The sequence below is a fragment of the Rattus norvegicus genome, chromosome 19 (assembly GCF_021556685.1).
Source record: "Rattus norvegicus strain SHRSP/BbbUtx chromosome 19, alternate assembly SHRSP_T2T, whole genome shotgun sequence".
NCBI classification, from domain to species: Eukaryota; Metazoa; Chordata; class Mammalia; order Rodentia; family Muridae; genus Rattus; species Rattus norvegicus.
The window spans coordinates 65,159,520-65,179,236 of NC_141552.1; the positions used below are offsets into that span (position 1 = coordinate 65,159,520).

Sequence of the window (19,717 nt, forward strand, 5' to 3'; positions counted from 1 at the left end):
AGCCTGGGCTACATGAGACGTGTCAAAAGCAAAACTAGACAAAATAACACACACAGAGAGACATAGACAGGCAGATACACACACACACACACACACACACACACACACACAAGGATTTTGTATAACAATGGTTTCTAGAATTTAAAAAAAACTGACTTAAAGTTTCCCTTAGGGCTGTGGTGCAAAGCTTCCTCAGGAGAATTCTTAGGCTTTTCTTCCCCTGAAGTTAGAGACTTGAAATGTTAATGGAGATTTAAACTCCCTGTTGCAACCTGGCTGCCAATTCTTAGTTCCTGGTGATCTTTGGTTTTCCTGCTAAAGGAAGCTCGGGTTCCTAGCTTGCCTGCTTCCTGGAGAGCTCATCTCTAGCTTTCCTCCTTGTCCTGTGTGCTGTGGGAGTCAGCTTCCAGTTAGAAAGAAGCCTCTCATGTAGGCTGAAAGTGTGGCAGGCCCAAGGTAGGGCTGTTTGCCTGTGGAGCGCCTGGACTCCCGCCATGGTGGGCTTGTTTACTCTCATCTGATTTTGAGTTCTGGATGCCTCTGTTCAGTGCCATGCTTGATCTTCCTGCTGGGCCTGTGCTGCCTTGGACAGCCACACATGTTCTTCTGTACACCTCAGGGCTGTTAGCCAAGGAGGCGGCACACAGTTCACAGGAAGGTTGGGGAGTCCTTAGCAAACCCTGCTGACTCAGATGCGGTGCAACCCTCAAAGCCAACACAGTAAAGCGAACCATCCTGCTAGGTTGTAGTCCGGCCACTCAGAGGGCTCCCAGCACCTGCAGGACTCTTGCTCTTTGAAGGGAATTATGTTGGCTCCAGGTTGCTCTGGGAAGAGTTGTCATGTCCACCCAAGGTGGTTTCACGAACACAGTGAGTCTTCCCACCCAGGTGTCAGGTGTTTAGTTTCTCCTTGTTGTACATAACTTGTATTTCTAAGTACTTTATACTTATGGTCTTACGTATGCTAGCCTGGCCTCTAGACCGCCTCCTACCTTCACGTCCTGATGCTGTGATCACTGGCACGCACCATGCCTTGTGTGTGAGGTGCTGGGGCTCACACCCCGAACTGTGACTGAGCTGCATTCTCAGCTACCATAAATTTTTAAAACAATTGCTTACATGTGTGTGGTTTGAGGATAAGTGTGTGTGTCCTTCTGAAGCTGGAAGAGGGTGATAGAGTTACAGGTGGTCAGGAGCCCGTGATGTGGGGGGTGCAGAGAACTAATCTTGTGTCCTGAAAGAGCCGTGGCCCCATCCCTCCCATGAGTCTTTACATTTCGGTTTCCAATCATTTGCTCATTTCTGAATTCACCTCCCAACACCAGCATGAAATCTGGCCCATACTAGATACTGTTACACCCTTGTGGCCTGCCTGTAGTTCCTGAGTTCATGTATTTTAGAACTTTTCCTTAGGATTTGAGAAGCCATGAGCCCTGTGTGTGGCACACTTTCAATTCCTACTTTTAGGAGGCTGAGGCTAGAGGATGCTGCGAACTGAGAGGCCAGTTTGGCTTACACAACAAGACCCTGCTGACTGGAACGTTCCCTTCTCACAAGGATTTCTATGCTGTCTTTACTGCATATCCATGTATCCTGTCCTTCTGTTTGCCTTGATACACTTTTGTTTTCTGAAGGTGCTCCATAGGGTGAGTTCTGGTTCATCTTCAGGAAGAACTTTCCCTACCCTTTCCAACAAACCCTTTATTCCCATGTGACACAGTATTATGCATTATTCATATTAAAAATAAAAATTTGCCAGGGCGGCCATCTGGATTAATATTTCTCATTCAGGAGGCCTTGAATTCATAGAAGTCTTCCGGCCTTAGTCTCTCTAGTCTCGGGTTACAGACATAAGCCACTATAATCGGCTTAGGGGGAGACTTTTCCGAGACCCGTTTCTCCCATCAGAAGGTCGGATGAAGTGGAGGGATAAGGCACTGTGAGTTGGGTGAGTCATAAACAGGGCGCAGTGTGCTGTGAGCCTTAGCGGCTCTGAGCCGTAAAGGGTCATAAGTTACTGGGATGCTGGCCACACCCCAGGAAACCCACTGGACTTCAAATCTTTAATTTTTGGTGCTTAATGTCCACTTCTGACTGGCAAGGAGGTGGCTCTAGACGTCCTCTGCTTGTTGTATGCTTAGTAAGCACCTTGCTGCCATCTGGCTCTTGTGCTCCGTCTTTCTGTTTTTGGGGTGTTGGCCAGCTGCATGAAGACCCCAGAACTCTAAGACACTTTGCTCAGGCTGAACCCAGACTTAAATTTATGTGGGCCTGAAGCAGCAGACTTCAGTTATGGCTGGTGGTCTGTGGTTCTGGCAGTGCATTCTTGAACAAAGCAGACAGAAGGCCACCACCATAAGCCAGAGGTGCTAAGTGGACAGACACTATAGCAGGGGATGAGCAGGGGTGAAGGGAGGTGGCTCAGCAGAGCTATGGCCTGTGCGTGTGTGTGTGTGTGCATGCGTGTGCATGCGTGTGTGTGTGTGTGTGTGCGCGCGTATGCGCGTGTGCGCGTGCATGGGTTTGTGTGTGCGTAACTGGGAAGTTGTTTTACAGTTTTGTCTGATTGTTTTTGTTGTTTTTAAAGCTGGAGGTCTCATGAGAATTTCCCAGGGCAATTGTAAAGTAAAAAGAAGTCTTAGGTTCTCTTAAGAGGCACTGGCTTTTCCTAGAAAGTTCTGATTTGTGAGAAGTAGTGTGAGCACAGCTTTCTAGTTTAGAAAGTTGCTGTTATAAGAGCCCGTTGGGTTCACATCTAACTTATGCCTGGCCAGCTCTATGGTCTTGGGCTGTGAGATGTCTTTCTGAGCTGCTGTCTGTGGCAGAGGCACTGAGATGCCCTGTCTGTATTTCGGCTACAGCCCTTTGGAAGGTACTGCATCGTCCCATCTTCCTCCCCACCACCCCTGACCCCTGTGTGTGTGCGTGTGCGTGTGTGTGTGCCCGTGTGTGTGTGTGTGCGTGTGTGCGCGTGTGTGTGTGTGTGCGTGTGCGTGTGCGTGTGTGTGCCCGTGTGTGTGTGTGTGTGCGTGCGTGCGTGTGTGTGTGTGTGTGTGTGTGATGGACTCAGTGTTTTATCTCATATTTCTATGTGGAAGGCACCGCGTCTTCTGTCTCACAGTACTTAGAATGAGGAATGTGCTTCTCTTGAAGCCTTTGTGACCAGTGCTTGTCATCCTTTCTGCTGTCAGGCTGATTGTTGACATCCTTTGACCTTAGTAGGTCAGAGGGCCTTGTTCACACCTGTCAGGGGACGCTGCTCTGCCACTGTCTTGAATAACAGTAGGTAAAGGTGAGAATGTTCAGCTTGTGTAACTTCAGCCACAAATCAACCTCATTTAAGAAAGGAACCGTCAGGCCAGATGAGATTGTTCTTGCCTGTAATTCTAGCACGTGGGAGGTGGAGGCTGGAGAGTTGTAAGTTTGAGCCTACCTTGGCTACATAGATGCTGTCTCAAGGACCCCCATTACTCTCCAGAAGTCCCAACTGTCTGTGGGTCGTATCATTTCCTTTCTTCAAAATTTTCATTAAGTTTTATGAAAAGATTTACTTTTGTCTGTGAGTGTTTTGCCTATGTCTGTGAGTATGCCACATGCGTGTAGTACCCGTGGAGCCCAGAGGAGGGCAGGCATTGGACCCCAGGAACTGGAGTAAAGGTGATTATCGCCTATCTCGTGGGTGCTGTGCAAGAGCAGTCAGTGCTCTTAACCGCTATGCCCATTTCCAGCCCTTAGCTCATCAAGTTCTTGTTTAAGGACTGGAGAGATGGCTCAGTGGTTAAGAGCACTGACTGCTCTTCCAGAGGTCCTGAGTTCAAATCCCAGCAACCACATGGTGGCTCACAACCATCTGTAATGGGATCTGATGCCCTCTTCTGGTATCTGAAGACAGCTACAATGTACTCATATTAAAAAAAAATCTTTAAAAAAGTTTTTATTTAATAGAAAAATAGACAACTGGGAAGGGGACTGGGAGCAGGGGATGCAAATAAATAAATAAATAAGTATAAATGAAAAGAAAATAGCCAGGGGTCGAGTATGAGTAGTTAATTCAGGATTGTAAAGGAGTGAATAGAGATCATAAAAAGGATTTGAGCAGTACAAACCGAGGGGGATAAATGGATAGCTTGCTCCTGGAGCAAAAAAAAATAGTCATGCTGTAGGGCAACCTGCGGGAGGGTGCGGGGGACAAGGGTGGAGGCCACTCTTTGTAGAGTTTACCCTTATTACAGTCAGCACTGGAGTAGAAGAGGACTGGACAGGAGCTCCTTGTAAAGGTGGACCAACTGTAAGCTCATAGGAGGTCTTTGGGGTCTAGAGCCAGGCAAAAAGGATCCTTTAATCTGGTGCAGGCAGGCAGGTTGATCTGGGAGAGCATAAAAAGAATAACACAGACAAGTAAAGATATTTGAAAGCCAGAATGCTCTAAACTCAGCAGTAAATGAAGTTACTGTGAAACCAGTCTGAGGAATGCCTGCAAGTCTTCAGCTTCTTGGCCATAATAAGAATATGGCCGTCAGCTGTGGTGGCGGTGTAGGGGTGGGATGGGGCGGTGGGGGTGATGGCAGTGGGGTGGTGCTTATACACTGTTAAGATGAAACAAAGGAGGATAAATAGCTCTTGATGCCAGAAGGAATGTGGAGAGACAGGAGCTCTTGTGTGCAGCAGCATGGCCAGGTCTTAGAAGCTGGGTGTCCTCTCTACATGGCCCAGCAATGGTGCTCAGGACCATTTGTGCTCATGATCAAGGCACAGTCATGAAGAAACCTACAAACAGGTACCACTTCTCAGCGAGCAAGACCGATTAACAGTTCCGTGGGGTGGAGCGGTCCCCAGCCACTGAAGCAGCAACCGTGAGCAGCGCCTGTGGTTGTCCTGTGAGTCCTTAACGGAATGTTCTTTAAGGACAAACACAGATGGTTCTCTAGAGAGATCCCAGGAGGCGGCAGAGCAGGACTGGTTCTGGGAAAGGATGTTGTGCAGCCCTGTGGCCTGTGATGGCAACTGAAGGAAGCTTGCCTCTCTCTCTCTCTCTCTCTCTCTCTCTCTCTCTCGCTCTCTCGCTCTCTCGCTCACTCGCTCGCTCACTCACTCATGTGTGAGTACAGGTTTGCTTGTTGCTGTTGCCTTCACTTCAGGCTGCATGGATTTCATAGCTGGGGACGTGTTCACAAGCCTCTGTGTGCTCCCAAGAAACTTGTAATTACATCACAACATTGAGTGTTTGGGGTTTGCCTGTGCACATGGCTGTTTGGTGTATGCATGTGTGTGTGTGTGTGTGTGTGTGTGTGTGTGTGTGTGTGTGTGTGTTCCTACATGGTTTATTTTAGGAGCTGGTTCAGGAGCTGCTGAGCAAATGTGAAGTCTGGGGTTGGCGTGTGAAGGTGCAGTAGAAGGGGGCTGTCTCTGGCCAGAGGAGCTAAAGCCTCCTGGAGGGCTCCTGTAGAGGCTGCCCCAGCTACCTATCACCTCTCCTGACAGAGCACTAATGAACTAACGAGGAAGTGTAGGCCCAGCTGTAAGATTCCATCTCCGACAGCTCCCAGATTTGTGTGTGACTAAGTCACTGGGATGATAGCTCATCACAGCTACCCCAGAAAGTCACACAGGAGAATGAGGAAGTGTGTGATCTGTAGTCATATGCCCCAGCCTGCGGGGGTTCAGAGGAGACCTGGGGGACAGGAGGCACAAAGAAGGAGAGCAAGTCTGTGGTCTGATCAAGCTCTCAAATTTTATTTCCATGCAGTGGCTTATAAAGACAAGCAGGCAGGAAGGCCACACAGGGCCCAAGACTAATTTCACTACCGTCACCATCCTCCCTATATCCCTAAACCATAAATTGCAGGTATATTGATAAGAACAGATAACTGGCTAGGTTTCTCAGAGGGTGTAAGTGGGCTCTCCAGTCCTGAGACAGAGGGTGTGCAAGAGGGCTTAGCTTCTGGCAGGCATACACCTGTGACATGAAAGGAGGTGATATTGTGTTCAGAAAGTCCAAATTCTTGGGCGCCTAGAAATGTTTTCCTGATTTCCCCATCATAGTTTGGTGACAGATGTTCCCAGAAACATTTGTGTGTATATATGTCCCTCCAGATGCATTAGTGTGTGTGCATGTCGCTCCAGAAGCATTTATGTATTTTTTACCCTTAATAGTATTGGGTGTTTTCTGCTTAATTTGGTAGAGTTGTGGCTGATAGGATTGTATGGTACAAGGCCATATAAGCCATTTCCCTCTTGTGCTGTGAATGTGGGAAGTATGCGTGCTGGAGGCCACACAGCCACAGAAGCAGGCACAACTCTCCGGGGTTACTTTGGATCCCTGTTTGTCACTTTAGGGTCACCAGAGAATAAGTAGAATGACTGAGAAACGAGGGACTGGCATGGCAGTACTTATACTTCCTCTGACAAGGACACTGGTCTCCAGGTGACATAACCGGCTGCGTCCAGTGGCAGCTGTTTGTAGCCCTGGCTCCTCACAGCAGTCCATACTTTAGACAACTCTGTGCCAAGAAGTGCTCTGACTTGACCCGAGGGTTGCAGTGAAGGAGTCCCTTGAGAGCTGCTGCTGGTCCTTACTCAGTCTCACCCTAATGCTGCCCCCAGGGTGTTTCTGAGCCTGGCGGTTCTTGGGCCATGGTCTGTTCTCTCCTAGAATTTCTCCTCAAACCCAGGCCCCAAGACCTTTTGTTTCGGTTCTGTGCTCCTCAGAGGGCTGCGGGTGGTGTGTGAGCATGTTTCCCGCTGCTGCCCGTGGGTTGGTTGGCTGCCCAACTCTAGAGGTCAGATGTGGAGTGACGTGAGGAAGGCAGCTGCGAGACCAACCTGCCGGATCAGAGTTTTGGAGGGATGCGTTGGAAAGAGGCTGGGGAGCTGGTTCAGTGGGTAAGCTCATGCTTCTGCAAGCTTGAAGATGTGAGTTTAAGTCCTTAACATGCATGGAAAAATCCAGGCCATATCTTGTAGGCTCAGCACTGGGGACTTGGGACAGGGAGATCCCAGGCTGACTTAGCAGCCTAGCTGAGTGGACTAGGTTTCTATTCAGTGGTAGACCCTGTTTGAAAAGAGTAAGGCAGAGAGCAGTGGAAGAAAACTCCCAGTACCTGCTCTGCACTCCGCACACAGCTCACATGTATGCGGTGCACATAGGTGCCCTGCGCACACACATCACACATACACACACACACACGGGGAAATGAAGAGGAACCTGTTTTCATGAAACCTGTTGCTGAGATGGCTCGCGGATGCACAGCCCACCCTGCCCACATTTGTGTCAACCAAGAATACCAACCAGCAGGAAGCTGGAGAGCCTTGTCTCCAGTTTAGTTGTTCTGCACTGGACCCCATTCTCTGGTGTTGGCCCAGGAGCTGACCGTGTTGAATGATTCATGTGCTCTGACAATGACTGTTGTTGTTTTAAGGTCTTCTTTTTCTTGTGATTCTTTTGTTTCATAGCGTCGTCCCCCAGACTACAGTAATACTCAACAATGATCGGCAGAACGCCATTGTAGCCAAGATGGAAGACCCATTGAGCAACAGGGCACCGGATTCCCTGGAAAATATCATTAGCAAGTCAGTAGCCATCACCACCCACCTTCCCTGCCACTGTCCTGAGGCTAAGTGAGCGTTCCTGAGCCAGGGTCAGTCTGAGCACATGTCCATGTCTGCAGTCATAGGGCCCATTCTGTTAGCAACCACCATAGCTTTTAGGTCAGGAAGGGCCAACTTGGTGCTTAGCAATGGTGGGGTGAGACAGTGCAAGGGTGGGCAGCCGTGAGGACCGCTGGGCTGGATCTGGTATGTGAAGAGGCTAGATATGGCCTGTGGTCCGCTGAGCACTCCCATCTGTCTGTCCTGCAGTTGAGCCTCTTCTGAGTCTGGTAAATGACACACTTGTGTTGACGTTGTGACTTTTTCCTCATCCCTGTCTTTTGAGATGTGTTGAATGGACCTTCCGTCAGTCAGAAATGAAAGGGCACAGCAGCCATGCCCTGCGGGGCCTCTGCCCCTGGCTCTGGCTCTGTGCCTCAGGAAAGCTTGGTCACCTTTTGATTACCAGCAGTGTTCTCACAGATTCCTGCCTTCCTTTTTTTCTCTGTGGGGTGTGACTCCTTCCAGCTTTGTCTGGCTTCTTGTCCTGGCCCAGGTCTCTAGGAAACTGGAGGCCTGGGGTTGCTGTGACTGTGCTGAGTGGGGTGCTGGAGGCCTGCCACTCTGTTGGGGAGAGGACGCGCCTCCTGGCCCACTCTGAGGTCGTGGGTGTGGAGTGTCGAGGAGCCAGTTCACTGTGGGTAGCTCAGAGGGGTCAAGTTCAGGAAGGACCTCCTGCCTCTGGGGATGACCAGAGTTTTAAGGCCCCTTTGACTTTGCTGATGGGAACTTGGGCTTTGTTTCCTCTGTGGTGTGTAGGAGGCCATGGTCCAAAACGTTGACAGAATCATTCAGAAAACAAATCAATCTTGGGTCTTTTTTGAGCACTTTCTGCTGCTAGCTGTTTGGCTGCTGCTTTACTTCAGGGCCCTGCACCAAGAATGGCTCCCAGAGGACTCCTGACATTCTTGATGGCCTTGGAAGTTGCTTCTAGGGTTTTGTCTGTGGGAGTCAGAGGGAGTGTGGAGGTGTTTTGGAGGCCGAGTCATCTTGGGTGTCTGACAGCATGGATGATGGATGGATGGGGACTCTGATACACGGTGACCATTGTGCATGTGAGGATGGCCTCTAAGGTCTGAAAGCCAGATTCTAGGCTGAGTCTCAGTGAGTTATGGTTTTATTTCTTTTGTGCTGTTCATTTTTACGCAGTTGCTTTATATTCTTCGTCTTCTTGGTCTCAGGCTGTTGGTGTGCTATGTTGCTGCTCATCTCCATGGAGGGTGTGTGTGGGGACATACCGCATGTTGGGGACCCACCTTGTGCATTGGTCCATGCTCAGCTAGACAATGGGATAAGTCTACATAACAGTGGGAGTCAGGGCTATCTCAGTGTACCACTCATGTCCTCTCACAGCCTGGGCTGCTGTGTTTGTTTCCCGCCAGCGCTGTTCCTGGGCGTCGGCAGAATACCATCGTGGTGAAGGTGCCTGGTCAGGACGACAGTCACAATGAAGATGGAGAGAGTGGATCAGAGGCCAGTGACTCCGTGTCTAACTGCGGCCAGCCAGGAAGTCAGAACATTGGAAGCAACGTCACACTTATCACCCTGAACTCTGAAGGTGCGTTCGCCATAGTTGCACCTTTGTGCTCTTCTTTTGGAAGGGGCTGTGCTTGCTGTTGATAAGAAATGACACAGTGACAAAAAAGTTTAAGCAGCTGAAGTCCTACCGTGACTGCCAGCACCTGTGCCTCTCTCCTGTGACCATGCCTTTTTCGTGTTACTGACATGTCTGCTGTGGAGATGCCTTCTTGGATGCTCTGCTTCCTGAGGAGGAAGAGCTTCCATAAGCACGAACCAGTCACCTCTGCTCACAGTCCCTGGCATTCCTCTGTTGGTTGCCAGGCTTAGGGAGTACAGTCTCCTTGGGCTGGGCTGAGATCTGCAAGTAGCCAGGGAGAGCAAGTGTGGGGTCTGCCTTCCCTAGACTCCTCCCATGATTTCTTGGGGGCCCCCATGGGGTAGGGGCAGGCTCTTCCCTGAAAAGTCTGAAGTACCTCCTTGCTTCTAACTGACAGTAATGTTGAGAGAAAGGAAGGAAGGAACTCTGACAGACTAAGCTCTGTGTGCAAATCCTACCCATCGACTTTGTTTACCTGTGAGCCTTGGGAGGCTTTTGTTTCCTTATCTAAATGATTGGTTTTTCCTATAAGCACAAAATTTTGCTCTTAGGTATGTGCTGTATCTGAAATACTAGAAATAATGTCTGACTAAATTGCAGTGTTGGGGTCGAAGCTCGCTACCACACACTTGATGGTACACGTCACAGCGCACATTCTAGCGCTTGCTAAGGCTTAGGTTGTTGTTCCCAAAGCTCGTGTGCTCAGAGCGTGACCACAGCCCTGCCTCTGGGGTGGCCTAGGAGAGGAGTGGGCCACAGAGGTGGGTCCTAAAGAGGAGTGGGTGGGATCTAGCCCCCGTGTGGCCCTTCCTTTTGTGTCTTAGCTCCCATGGAGTAGGGAGCAGCCTCCGCTGCCACAGTCTTCCTCCATGATGGTGGCCACAGGACCAGTGACCATGGACTGAATCCTCTGAAAGCTCTTCTCATTAGAAACTGTTTTGTCACAGTGAGAGGCAGGTTTAGTTTATCTACAAGTTTATCCCCTGTCACCTTTGTCTGAATCTAGAATTTTTTTTATTATTTTTTTTTAATCACCCCTTCTAAGAAACCTCAGCCCAGTTAGTCACTCCCCACCCTCTCAGCCAGCCCTGTAGTTGCTGATCCTCTTGTGAAGGAGAATCCTCGAGTACTTAATATGACTGACTGGGTCATGCCATCCAGAAGGCAGGCAGGCCATCATTGCTCCTGTCCTCCCCTCATAAGGACAGGTTCTGCATTCTCTTCACTCTGGCCCTTTCTTTGTACACATAGGAGCTGAATTACCAATGCCTCTCCCTTGAGTGGCAGGGCCAGTGTTCTCTATCCTGTGGCCTTCCCTTTGTGTGACAGGGACTGCATGCTCCAGGCTCCAGGCTTGCCTTCCTGTGGCTGACGGGCATTTTGATTATTTTTGGTTGTGGTTGTTGCACATTGTAGTGTGTGAACATTTGCGTGTGTGTGAGTTTTAGCATGCGGGTGAACTCCAGGCCAGGGCAGTTGACTGTCTTTATCCTGAGAAGAAAGGTACCTGCCAGTCACTCCTTCTTCAAGGGAACCCCGTTAGGATCATGCCTGCTGTAACAGCCCAGGAGCCTGGTTGTTCACTCTCCTTCTCTTTGGGAGTTGTGCGAGCCCTAGTGTTAGTCTGGCCAGCTGCTTAGGCCTGGTATAGACCACTAAGGGACAGAATCTTGATAATCTGGGAAGTCTGGATTATCCTAAGAGTTTCCCCTTTGACCCTGCCTCTGATGTGACTGGTGTGGCATGTGCTTCATTTGGGGAAGTAGCGGATTGTATTGACATATTGACGTGGACTCAGGAAGGGGAATCACACGGCGCTTGCCTTGTGATTTGTGTCCTGAGGAAGGTCAGAGACCAGTAAATGGAGGCTGCGTCTCTGAGTGAGATGCCTGTTTTATAGTTGAGGCTGTGAGCACTATCACAGACATGCTAAACGCTTCTGCACCTCCCCACCCCTGTCATGCTGGAGGACAGCACCAGGACTGCCCATTCGCCCATGCCAGGAGCAGACATTTCACAGCTTTTAAAGAAGAGGTCATAGTTCAGAGCCATCTGGCTTTTGGGTGCTTTGGGAAAGGTAGGACACAGTGTGAATTGTCCTGCTGAGCCATGTGTCAGCACAGTGGCTCTCTAAGGAGTGTGTGGAGATAGATGGCACCATTATTAAGTGACTGCTGCATAGGCACTGTCACCAGGACAGTCTCTCACTTCAGACTCATTGCCACTAGTCCTAGCAGTCCTGGCCACTAACCTGTGGGACTCAGTCAGTCTTGCCTCCTTGCCCCAGAGTAGTTGCTTAGCAGGAAGTGTTGGTCATCTGGCTCACGTCAAAGAAGAGTTACTGATATGGTGTGCTATGTTTGTAGGATTTAGTCCTGGTGGTCCCCGTTTAGAGCCAAGAGTTGCAAGCAGACAGAAGGTTCTTGTCATCTTGAGTATCTGTGTGCCTAAGGTCTGGAGTACCAGACTTCAAAGTGGTTATTGCTTAAGAATTCCAGATATGGGCTGGAGAGATGGCTCAGTGGTTAAGTGGTTAAGTTCCAAAGGTCCTGAGTTCAAATCCCAGCAACCATATGGTGGCTCACAACCATCTGTAATGAGATTTGATGCCCTCTTCTGGTGTGTCTGAAGACAGCTACAGTGTACTTATATATTTGTTTATAGAATAAACAAATAAATCTCAAATAACTTGTTTATTTGTTTATAGAATAAACAAATCCCAAAAACCAAATATATAAAATTTGAAGTCAGTTGGTTATATTATAAGGGAAATCCTGCTCTGGTTTTAGGGCCCTGGAGTTGGACCTAGGGTCTTGGCAAGCTTCTACTACTGAGCTACACCCCAGCCCTCTTTTCCTTCTTTGTTTTGAGATAGTGTCTCACTCAGTTGTCCACGCTGTCCTTGAATGTTGCTCTGCAGCTCAGGTAGGCTGTGACATCATTTCAGTCCTGCTGCCTTACCCTCTGAAGGAGCTGGGACCGCAGCCTGTCATTTCATCTTACTGTAGGTTTCATTGGGTCAGGTTTTAGAGATGGTGGGGTAGAAGGGCAGTATGTGTCCATGTCATCTGTGGGTGGTTGTCCTCTTGCGTCCCATTCTTGAACACTGAGAGTATGAAGGACATAGTCATTCACAGGCCAAGCTGGCTGAATGCACCAAAACAGGATCTGTTAATTAAGGGATTTAGTGGGGTTTCCATTCCCACAGTGTGGCTGTGTCGTAATTCCTCTGGGACAGGCTAATCCTCCATGTAAAATTCTAAACATTTAATTGCAGTGAGGAGGTATTGTGTTTCAGTTATCACTGGTTTGGACTGCTTCCTCTGCAAGTGTATGATTTCATGCTGTATCCTGCTGGCCAGTCAAGACTTATTGACAACTTCCCATGACAGATGCCCTTTAGGTCCCTGCCCATGAAGCTGGTCGCAGCCTGGGAAAGCTCCAAGTGGCTTGTAACTTGAGTTTTGCTTTGTTTTTATTTTGTTGTGACCAGTCCCTCAGATGCCCAGCTGTAGTGAGAGGAGCTGATGGCAACGTGGGTAGATCTTGCCTGTGGGGTGACCACAAGGTTAGGGTAATAGAGACCTGGGGTGTGCTTTGCTATCTTATGTAAGAAATATTTGTGCGTTACTGGTTAGAAACCACAGCTATATAATAGAATTATTATTTAAAATAGCTTACTAAAAAAAGAAAAATGAAGCTAAATAGTACATATATATACCAAAAACATTTTTGAAAGAAAATTTTGGATTATGCCATTTCAAATTGAGATTTACAATTTAGTTTGTGGAACTTCTAAAATTGTCTTCTTCTGTGCTATAGAAGTAGCTTCTGGCTAACATGTGGCCGGTCCTTGGTTCAGAGCACATTCTAGCCTTCCTGTGCCCCTTGCCCATATGGAACACTGGTTACATACCTCGCCATCCACACATGGGTGAGGATTATGTGAACGCTTCTCGAAGCCAGCTGCAGGTATGAAGAATGAATGTGCAGGCACAGATAGGCCCCCAGATTCTGTGGGTGCCCCTGGACCCCTGGATGTCTGTGCAGGGCAGACACTTAGAAGTGCACAAGAATAAGGAGTTTTCTGGACTGTGCAGAGCCTCTTGCTGCCCTCTTGCTGAAAGAACTGGGCTGAATAAATGCCATCAACCCTTGTCTGGGTTTCAGAACATTCTGGGTTTTGTGTGGCAGTGTGGCCTGGACGGCAGCGGATGCTCACACTTGTTTCCTGTCTGCTAAGTTCATTCTGGTCATCTCAGTTTTGGAACCACTAGTATCTCATGAAGCATATGTCTTAATGTTGGTAAACTGGGTTTGCTTTACAAATGCCAGGTGGGAATTAATTTTTCACATGGATAAAACATACTTAATAGTAGTTCATGACTACAAGTCTGCTGTTGTCTAAAACTTGCCCGAAGGAGGCTGAGGCTGACCCCAGGAAGCCATTGACCCGAGCTTTGCAGTATTTGAGTAGCTTCGAAGCCTCCACGGTCACACCTTTTCTAGATTGTCAGTACCCTTGTGTTGGCTCATGCCATATGTCACTGGCCTCTGGGGCGTTAACAGCCTTAGGGATGGCTTAGGAAAGCCACAGATGTGATTGGTGCTCTTGAGTAGGGACTGGGGCATCTGGGAGGCAAGGCTGTCACAGAGCCAGTGGGCCAGCAAGGCTGGAATGTGGGAACTGCTTCCTTGCTCTTCATACCTGAGCTGCTGTCAGGGAGCTTTTCTTGTCCCACGTAGCCGATGCCCTGGGCCTTGGGTGTGAGGGAAATGACGGGAGGTTTGCACTGTCCGTGGCTCCTGCAGGGCAGGGGAGGTGATGATTCATAGCGAGGCATCTCTGCTGCCCACACTGTGTGGTGAGTTGCTGAGTGGCAGTTGTTGCACCGTGAGTTTGGAACAAAAGATCTCTCTATGCTCACATGACCTCACATTCAGTGGTGTGCAAAGGCTTGCTGAGGTCAAGGCCCTGGGAATAATAGAGGACCTGGCCCTGGTGCTTCAGGGTCTGCTTTCCTTCCAGAGAAAGCGGAAACACAGACCCAGACTGGCTCTGCACTGGTGCTTGCTGGGTAGTATGGGAGGTGGAGATGCTCACCCGGGGCGTTCGCTCTGCATTTTATTCTTCTGGAACCTAAGATAGACTCTCAGTGCTGACCTGCTTTAAAGAAGAGCAGAAAATCCAAATTGCTGGAAGTTTTTCTTTCTTTTTTTTTTTTTTGGTTCTTTTTTTTCGGAGCTGGGGACTGAACCCAGGGCCTTGCGTTTCCTAGGCAAGCGCTCTACCACTGAGCTAAATCCCCAACCCCAAGTTTTTCATTTTTAAAAACAGTTTTTAAAAGTGATTATGTCATTGAAGATTTATATGACTGGAAAAGAAAACAAGTTTATTTCATTTGTAAAGTAAATAAAGCTAGAAGACTGTGCTGTTCAGATGGTAACATTGGATCGACTTGTTAGTGCAGTAAGTACACCCCTCCTGAATTTACAAAAGGTGTGTCTCACATAGGAGTTGGGTAGATGTTGTCTTGTTCTGTGGAGAGACATGACTCAGTGTTACCAGTGGGAACCTGGACTCCACTGTTACACAAGTCTGTAAGGTCAGAGGGCACCAGCTCTGTGTGTTTGTGGGAGCCAGCATGGCCCACTGAGTGGCAGCGCTTCCTCCTGCTGTCGCCTTCATCACCTAGTGATGACAGCAGGCCTAGGCCTTTCTCGACCTGGAATGGTTCTCCTGCCCCCCAGCAGTCTTCTTCTGTTTGTTTTGTTGTGTGTTGAGATCTGCTGGCCTGGAACTCACGCCTCTCCTGCCTCACACCTCTTAAGTTTTGGGATCTCAGGCATGTGCCATTATAGCCAGCCCACTGGACTTTTGCATACTGGATATGGCAGCAGTGGCTGGCTGACTTCTAGAAAAGAGCCTGTCTGAGGACCGTCTTTCTCCTTACAAACCATTGATCCCACCACATGACTGGTTCTTCATTTTCTGAATCCTAAAGTTCAGCTGTTTCCATCTTTCCCTGTGACTGAGAGCCCGTGCCCATTCTCCACCCTGCCAGCATGTTTCCCCGTGATGTTGTAAGGCAGTATTGTGATAGGGACCTAGCGAAGGCTTCCTGGGAGAGGTGCACATGCACCAGCTGGAGTGTGCTCGGATGGGCTGGGCCCATGAGTGTGCTTGGGTGAGCTGGGCCCATGAGTGTGCTTGGGTGAGCTGGGCCCATGAGTGTGCTTGGGTGAGCTGGGCCCATGGGTGTGCTTGGGTGAGCTGGGCCCATGAGTGTGCTCGGGTGAGCTGGGCCCATGAGTGTGCTTGGGTGAGCTGGGCCCATGGGTGTGCTTGGGTGAGCTGGGCCCATGAGTGTGCCCAGGTGAGCGGGGCCCATGGAGAACTAGCGTGGTAGGGCTCTGATTCGCCAGCATACTTGCCTGCCTTTGAGACATCAGTTTTTATTCTGTTTGCCCAAAGGACTTCTGTTATTTGAACTCCTATCTTGTTTTGATGCATTCCTTTAAAACCAGGATGCCTTGGGCCTGCTACACCTCAGCTCCGGTGTTCCCGCAGCCAGATGGAGGCTGGGAGCTTGGCTTACCAGCCAGGGAGCTTACATCTGCATGTGTGCTGTGTGGTCTGAACCTGCTTCTGAGCTTTGCTAACGAGGCCTTTCTCCCCTTCAGAGGACTATCCCAATGGCACCTGGCTGGGTGATGAGAATAACCCTGAGATGCGGGTACGTTGTGCCATCATCCCCTCCGACATGCTGCACATCAGCACGAACTGTCGCACCGCTGAGAAGATGGCGCTGACGCTGCTGGACTACCTGTTCCACCGTGAGGTGCAGGCTGTGTCCAACTTGTCGGGCCAGGGCAAGCACGGGAAGAAGCAGCTGGACCCCCTCACTATCTATGGCATCCGGTGTAAGTTCACACAGCTGAAAACAGCCTGGCGTGTGGGGCTGCTGAGGTGGTCAGGGAGCTGAATCCACACCATGTTTCCAGTCTTAAGGGTGATGCCAGTCTCAGGGGTCATCACAGAGATGGGGATCTGGACTCAGGATTTGCTTTGGCAAGATGTTGTATGGCACCCTGTGTTGAGAGGGACCCTGTGTTGAGAGGGACACTTGGGAATGTGCTTCTCTAGGGTCTTGCAGATCCCAGTCTCACTCATCCTTAGGCTGCTTTTGGAGAGGAAAGAGCAGAGGTGGGATTCCTTGCTGCCCACTGCCCCAGTGCCCACCTGCTCTCTGTGCAGGGAGGTCTTGGCCTTGGCACCAGGACATGCCCATGAGCTGGTTTGGCTGTGCTGGAGGCCAGCAGCACTCTAGGACGGGTTTCAGTGCCCATCATGAACTTGTGCTTTCCTCTCCTTGAGGACACCCACTACTCAAGCTGGCTGTCACTGTGCCTTCCCGCTCTTTCATGGGAAGCCCCTCTTATCAGTGGTCCAGTCTGATGCCCAGCCTCCTAAATGCTTCATTCCAGAGCTACCTGGAATGAACTGGCAAGTGGTGGCCTCTGCTCACATGCAGGATGAGTCCTGGGATGGCTGGGGCCACACCTTTGGCTTTCCCATCATCCCAGAGGGGGCAGCACATGGGCGAGTACTGGGGCCAGAGGAAGCACAGCTCTATCAAATATCCCACATGATCTCCTTTTGGGGTTGGGGATTTAGCTCAGTGGTAGAGCGCTTGCCTAGCAAGCGCAAGGCCCTGGGTTTGGTCCCCAGCTCCGAAAAATAGAAACAAAAACAAATATCCCACAGCAGGGAGGTATTTGACATTTTTATTTTTAGAAAGACTGGCCTTGGGGCTTCAGAGTGTTGGGTCAGTGTACCCCACAGTTAGACACTGGCTTAGCTCTAGGGATTTGTAGTAGGTAGGAGAGAAAGGGGTGCTACTAAGGCTATGGCCATCCGTACAAGAGTCTGCCTTGCATTCCCCAAACCACAGTCTACACTATGTTCACTTGGTTGTGGGCCATGTGTGAGAGAGGGAGTGCAGGCTGTTCATAATGACCATGCTCTGTGGCCTTGGGCTCCATGCTGGCCTCTCTGTGCATTGGTTCCTTAGCCTTGTAAGAACAGAAACGTGGTGAAATGCTGGCATACCTCCACCTGTGTGGGCACTCTTCCTCCCAGGTGCTGGGATTAAAGGTGTGCACCACCACACCCATGCAGCCACCCTCCTAAACCATTACCTAGAGGACAGTTTCCTGGTCATAAGTTACAGGTAGCTCCTTATCTAGAGAGCTCTCCTGGCGTTATGGGGTGTATGGGATTTCTATGCTAATAGAGTCTGTGCTGTGGCATTCAGACATGGGCCCAGACGCAGGGTTTAGCTGTTGTCTGGGCAACACTTCCTCCTCCAGAGGGACTTTGCCTCTAGCTCTGGGGGTGCTGGTAGTTTTGGTGCTTCCTGATGTACCATCAGCCACCTCCTCCCTGAATGTCTGTGTCTGTTTCTCCTTATAAGCACATGTTGTACCGGAGTGAGGCCCACTACTGTAACCTCTTCCTCATATCTGCAAAGGCCCTCACTGTCTCATTTGGAGGTCATTTTTGGAAGACTGTTCCATCAGTGACAGGGATGTGGGTTTCTCGGAGCTTGGATAGCCAGATGCTGGCTCTTCCCAGGCCCTGAAGGGTGGATTGGGAAAGCTGCTCATGTGCTTCAGATACAGCCATGGATAGGTGTGGCATTGGTCTGCCCAGAGGCAGGGAAGAGTTGGTCAGTGGGAGACCTCCTCTCAGAAGGGGTTGGTCACTGCTGTGGAGCCGGCTTAGAATGGCCGTCAGGGAAAATAAGCTAAGAGGAGTTGTGGGGAAGTGTGGATGGCTCAGGGTGAGCAGGGAGAGCCTGACAGGCTTTCCTTGGGAAACTTGGCCGTGTACAGGCCTGTTGAGAGCACCCCTAGTCCAGTGCTCCTCCCATCCCCTTGGTGGGGTCTAATGTTTTTAGGGGGAACTGCGGTTGTGTGGGGTCTGTGAAAGGTGAGCCCTTGGAGGTAGTTTTCCCCTTGGTTCTCTCTTTGGCCTTGAGATGATTTTAACAATGATTGTGTCCTCCTTCCTTTGTGACTGATGAAGTACTATGCCACCCACCGAGGAGCTGCTGTTCCCTCTAGTCTTGCCTTTCCCACAGTTCCTAGCAGGCTTCTGTGTAGGCTTGTTCAGTGAGATCTTGGAGCTCCTTTACCCATCTATCCTAGTCAGCCGTGGAGTTGTGGGGGGTGGGGAGCCTCAGCAATGGTGGCAATGCTTCCTGGCCCTGCTGTACGTGCGTGCGAGCAAGCTGGCTGCCTCCACAGCTTGAAGAGCAGCTGCTCCCGCCTTTGGATTTAGCCTTCCCATGACCTACCATTCCACTCTGTGGGCAGCAGGGGACCCACAGGCCACCAGCTGGAGGCTGTCCTTTTGAAGGCTTTTGGTTTTGAGACTTGATTCTACTGCATGACCTACTGAGCAGCAGAGGAGGGTGTGACATCAGGCCTTGTCTGGTTTGTCCTCAGCTGTGATGAAGGTGGGCATAGAGCAGGATAGCCAGAAGCTACGCTGGAAGGTCGCCTCTTTTGTTTCTTGGTTTCACCTCAAAACAGGCACAAGGGCAATGATGTTTTTATTCTATGAGGTTTTCAAATGTGTATCAGGTGAGGTGGTTGGTCAGTAGCGGGTTGTTCTGTGGTGACTGTGACTGGAAGCCAGGTAACCAGCCTAGGACCTAGTGAGGCTTTGTCCATACGTAAAGCCACTTGTAGTACGTGTGGTTGCTCAGTGGTCTGTCGAATGATCACTCTGTGTCTGTTTTAGGTGGCCCGAAAGCCAGAACCAGAGTTGTCAGCTCACTCCCAGATTCCCTTTCCCGTGGGAAGGCAAAAGGACTGCTGGGTTCTGTATGGGGCTCAGCAGGCCAGCCTCCTTCCAGGCCACAGGTCTACTGTCATCGTTACCTGAAGATCTGCAAACCGAAAACTCAGACATCTATCTCCTAGTGCCCCATACTTAATACAGCAGTTGCAGGCTTCGTTTCTACTACTTCTCGTGTTCGCCAGTGATAAAGCAGCATCAGAATTTGGTTGGTTACCCTACCTCTCAGTAGATGATCAAAACTCAGTGTCCTTATTGGCCAAAGCAGGAAATTTTCCAACTTAGACTTTTGATTATTATAGTTTGAGTTTCTCCCATTTATTTTCCTGCTAATCAGTGAAGCTGTGTAAGCCAGCTACAGAGGTCACTTTGTTGAAGAGGAAGTCCTGTGACATTATTCACTACCATCCTTCCTGCTGCCATTGGGGCTGAGGCAGACAGAGGACCATGGACTGGAGACAGGGTCCAGTGGTTAAGAGCACTTATTCCTCTTCTAGCAGACACGAATTTGATTCCCAGCTCTCACAGCAATGGCTTACAACTGTCTGTAGCTCCAGCTTTAGGAGATCGAGTGACTGTGACCT

At 49.8% G+C, this 19,717-nt stretch overlaps 1 protein-coding gene across 21 annotated transcripts in view; it reads left to right on the plus strand.

Annotated features, from left to right (window-relative positions):
- Banp (Btg3 associated nuclear protein) overlaps positions 1-19,717 on the plus strand; it is a 77,820-nt gene that overhangs the window by 27,860 nt on the left and 30,243 nt on the right. For 16 of the 21 annotated variants that reach the window (XM_087594265.1, XM_087594273.1, XM_087594267.1 and 13 more), the window contains 3 exons: positions 7,453-7,569; positions 9,030-9,205; positions 15,950-16,189. In XM_087594265.1, the coding sequence (XP_087450391.1) occupies positions 7,453-7,569; positions 9,030-9,205; positions 15,950-16,189 (533 nt within the window). The remainder of the gene's footprint in view (positions 1-7,452; positions 7,570-9,029; positions 9,206-15,949; positions 16,190-19,717) is intronic. The other 5 variants (XM_087594270.1, XM_087594271.1, XM_087594277.1 and 2 more) reach the window with 1 other exon arrangement.